General features: G+C 33.7%; 1 protein-coding gene across 1 annotated transcript; it reads right to left on the minus strand.

The window, feature by feature from the left end:
* Positions 1–565: 565 nt before the first annotated feature.
* On the minus strand, positions 566–2,331 carry LOC110031465. The gene is made up of 6 exons (XM_020734672.1): positions 2,174–2,331; positions 1,957–2,011; positions 1,402–1,562; positions 1,213–1,282; positions 1,082–1,142; positions 566–862 (listed from the first exon to the last, which is right to left on the minus strand). The coding sequence occupies exons 1-5, from the start codon at positions 2,279–2,281 to the stop codon at positions 1,126–1,128; spliced, it is 411 nt and encodes a 136-aa protein (XP_020590331.1). The 5' UTR covers positions 2,282–2,331; the 3' UTR covers positions 566–862; positions 1,082–1,125.
* Positions 2,332–2,873: the final 542 nt, after the last annotated feature.

Genomic DNA, 2,873 nt, shown 5'->3' on the forward strand with positions numbered 1-2,873 from the left:
AATATATATATATATATATATATAAGATTTTATATTCTAGTTTTACGTGAAAATCCCACTCATAAATAGATAAATGAAAAGGGTATGATAGTCAACAAAGTTTTCTGTGAAAATTTTGATAAGAGCAAAAAAATTCTTCTGCCTAGTCTAGTAAAGACCAGACCAAGTTATTTAGAATTCTGTTGGATTTAGGAAGTTGTGGCTTACTAGTTTCTTTCAAACCTTTACATGAGGGGTTTTTAGTCTTCATGTTGCCTATTGTTAGAAAAATTGTTGATTCAATGAATTTGTGTTCCATTTATTAATATGTATAATGTTTACTTATAATTATTTAAATATTAAAATTTTCTCTCCTGAATACAAAATTACTTTAATTGATTTTTTTACTTTTAAAGCTTATGTTTTAGTTGATATCAAGTTTTTTTTTTTTAATCATTTATCGCCTTTTTTGGCTTGAGAGTTTTTTTTTGTTGTTGTGAGTTCTAAGTAATATCAACATCAATATATTATCAACTTCAACATTATTTTTCACGAAGTGCCACAATCGGAGGAGAGAAAATGACCAATCAAATATTTATTTATCATAAACAACCGGTTCTCTAACTCCCTCCGTTCGAGGTTAAGAGAGAGAGCCAGTATGGTCGTTCCCTAACAAAACATAAATCCCAAGGAGCGATACGCTAAAATAACACAACGATAAAGCTTGTTAAAGCCTGTATTTCACAGTTACATTAACCACAGCTTCTTCCTTCAGCTACCTAAACTGGAGTAAAAACAAGAGAAATCACACCAACCGTACAGCTGATTTGTCATCTTCTAATGAACAGGCCGTCATCTTATTTGCAGCAGGTAAGCGCCTTACCTGAGAGTTAATAGAAGAAAAAGTAAACCTATTGTGCAAATTGTTATACAGGATTCAATATATTAAAAAATATATAATTAATATGGCTCCTTGATTATATGTTCTACCATTCAAATCATTATACAGTCAAGAAACTGATAAATCAGCTTAGAATATTCAATTGCTTCATCAAATAATCCTTAAAAAAAAGTAGAGAGAGAGAGAGAGAGTACTCTGTACCTTCTTCATTTGTTGAGCAAGCCTGTAACTTTACGTTCAAAATTTCAGTAGTAATATGAACCTGGGAGTTTAAAATGAATCAGAAACAAAATTCACCGAATACCCCTTCCTTGCTTGTTTAAGAAAAATACCTTGCCACCAGTCACCTCTTGTGGCAACTTCTGAATTCCCTAAATCATCCTCTTTATTATTCTTCTTGTACTGAGCATTCCAAAAACAGAATAGTTTAAATTAGTAAGAAGTGTCATTTTTCCTACACCAAAAATGGAAAAAAGAATTAAGGAATTATTTTTTTTGGCTTAAAATTTGAGTAACTTAACACTGTAATGTGCTCCAGAATTCTGAGCAGCCGAAGTCTGAGGAATGTAGTCATCTCGGCCACCATAATATACAGAAGAGCTCATGAGACATGATTCTGATAACTCATGAAGGCCGACGGTTTTATTACTCTTTTTGGCTGTGCTGCCCCGAGAATTACCCCCTGGAATTAAAATTTTGCAATTTTTGAGAATTCTGCTATAGAGATTTCCATATTCAGTTTTCTTCTTTTGGGGTTTGAAGGAATTGGAAGCAATGCAAGTTTATTTTACTTCAAAATTTCATATTACTTGTTTGATTTTAATGCAGTTCATGTTGGTAATTAGATTTACTTAAAACTTAAAACAAAAACTCGGTTTCTAATCAACCAGATAAGAGAGAGAATTCTGCTATAGAGATTTCCATATTCAGTTCTCCTGTAGATAATACATACTGGAGGCAAGATAATGAACGAAGTAAACTAAGTAAAATTCTTCTACAGAGAAACTTAAAAGCAACATCTCAAGTAAAAACTTTAAGAAAAACTTAAGTAGAGCTCAGTATACAAGAAATTTTACCCTCAGTTTCGGTATTCCTCCACGAAGCAGGCCACTCTGAATTATTTCCAGCCACCTAAAATAAGAGAGCAAGTGAATGTCGCATAGGCAGAATAGCTGCTCTAGAAAAATACAAGTCCATAGAATCCTCAATCCCATGCTAATAAAATATTTTTCAGAAGCAGGATAGAGGACTGCGTCTGCTATACAAGCAGAGGAAACAGAGCAAATAAGTTACCGTTGAGAGTGGGGGAAAAATAGAGCCCAAGCTCTCATACTTGGCTGTCTTTGCTGCCTCATTTTTTATAGGAAAAAACTCATCCACAAATGATTTCCTCCCTGCCATCTCCTCTCAATCTCTACCTAATACGCCGAAGGAGAAGAAGAAGAGAAGAAAGCAGTGTTTCCTCCCTGCCATCTCCTCTCAATCTCTACCTAAATACGCCGAAGGAGAAGAAGAAGAAGAAGAAGATAGCAGTGAAGTGAGAAGTGCAGGAGAAGACCAAGAAGGGTCTGGGAGGAGTGAATGCTGCTGTCTTGCTTGTTCCTTTACGCCCCCGAACCCCATTTATAGATTGGCTTGTTTCTTTTCTCTCTCCTCAAATCGTAAAACTAATTCTTTTCCAAGTCTGTTTCGCGTCCGTTGTGTTAGCGCGGCCTGGGTTAAGAAAAGGCAAATTACTGCTCGCAAATGCTGGAGAGTAGAAACGGAGATGTTTATTTTATTTTATTTTATTTTATTTAGATTATTTAACTATTTAGGGATAAAAATAAGAGATTATCCGCTATAAATCAATACTAAGTTTTAAACATAGGGTTCAAATAGAAAAAAAAAAAAGCGAAGATGTTTATTTTAAGTTTTTTTCAATTATAATTTTTATTTTACGGATAGGCATTATATGACATGGATGAATCTAGGGCAGAATATATATATATAT

The sequence above is a fragment of the Phalaenopsis equestris genome, unplaced genomic scaffold (assembly GCF_001263595.1).
Source record: "Phalaenopsis equestris unplaced genomic scaffold, ASM126359v1 Scaffold000823, whole genome shotgun sequence".
Classification (NCBI taxonomy): domain Eukaryota; kingdom Viridiplantae; phylum Streptophyta; class Magnoliopsida; order Asparagales; family Orchidaceae; genus Phalaenopsis; species Phalaenopsis equestris.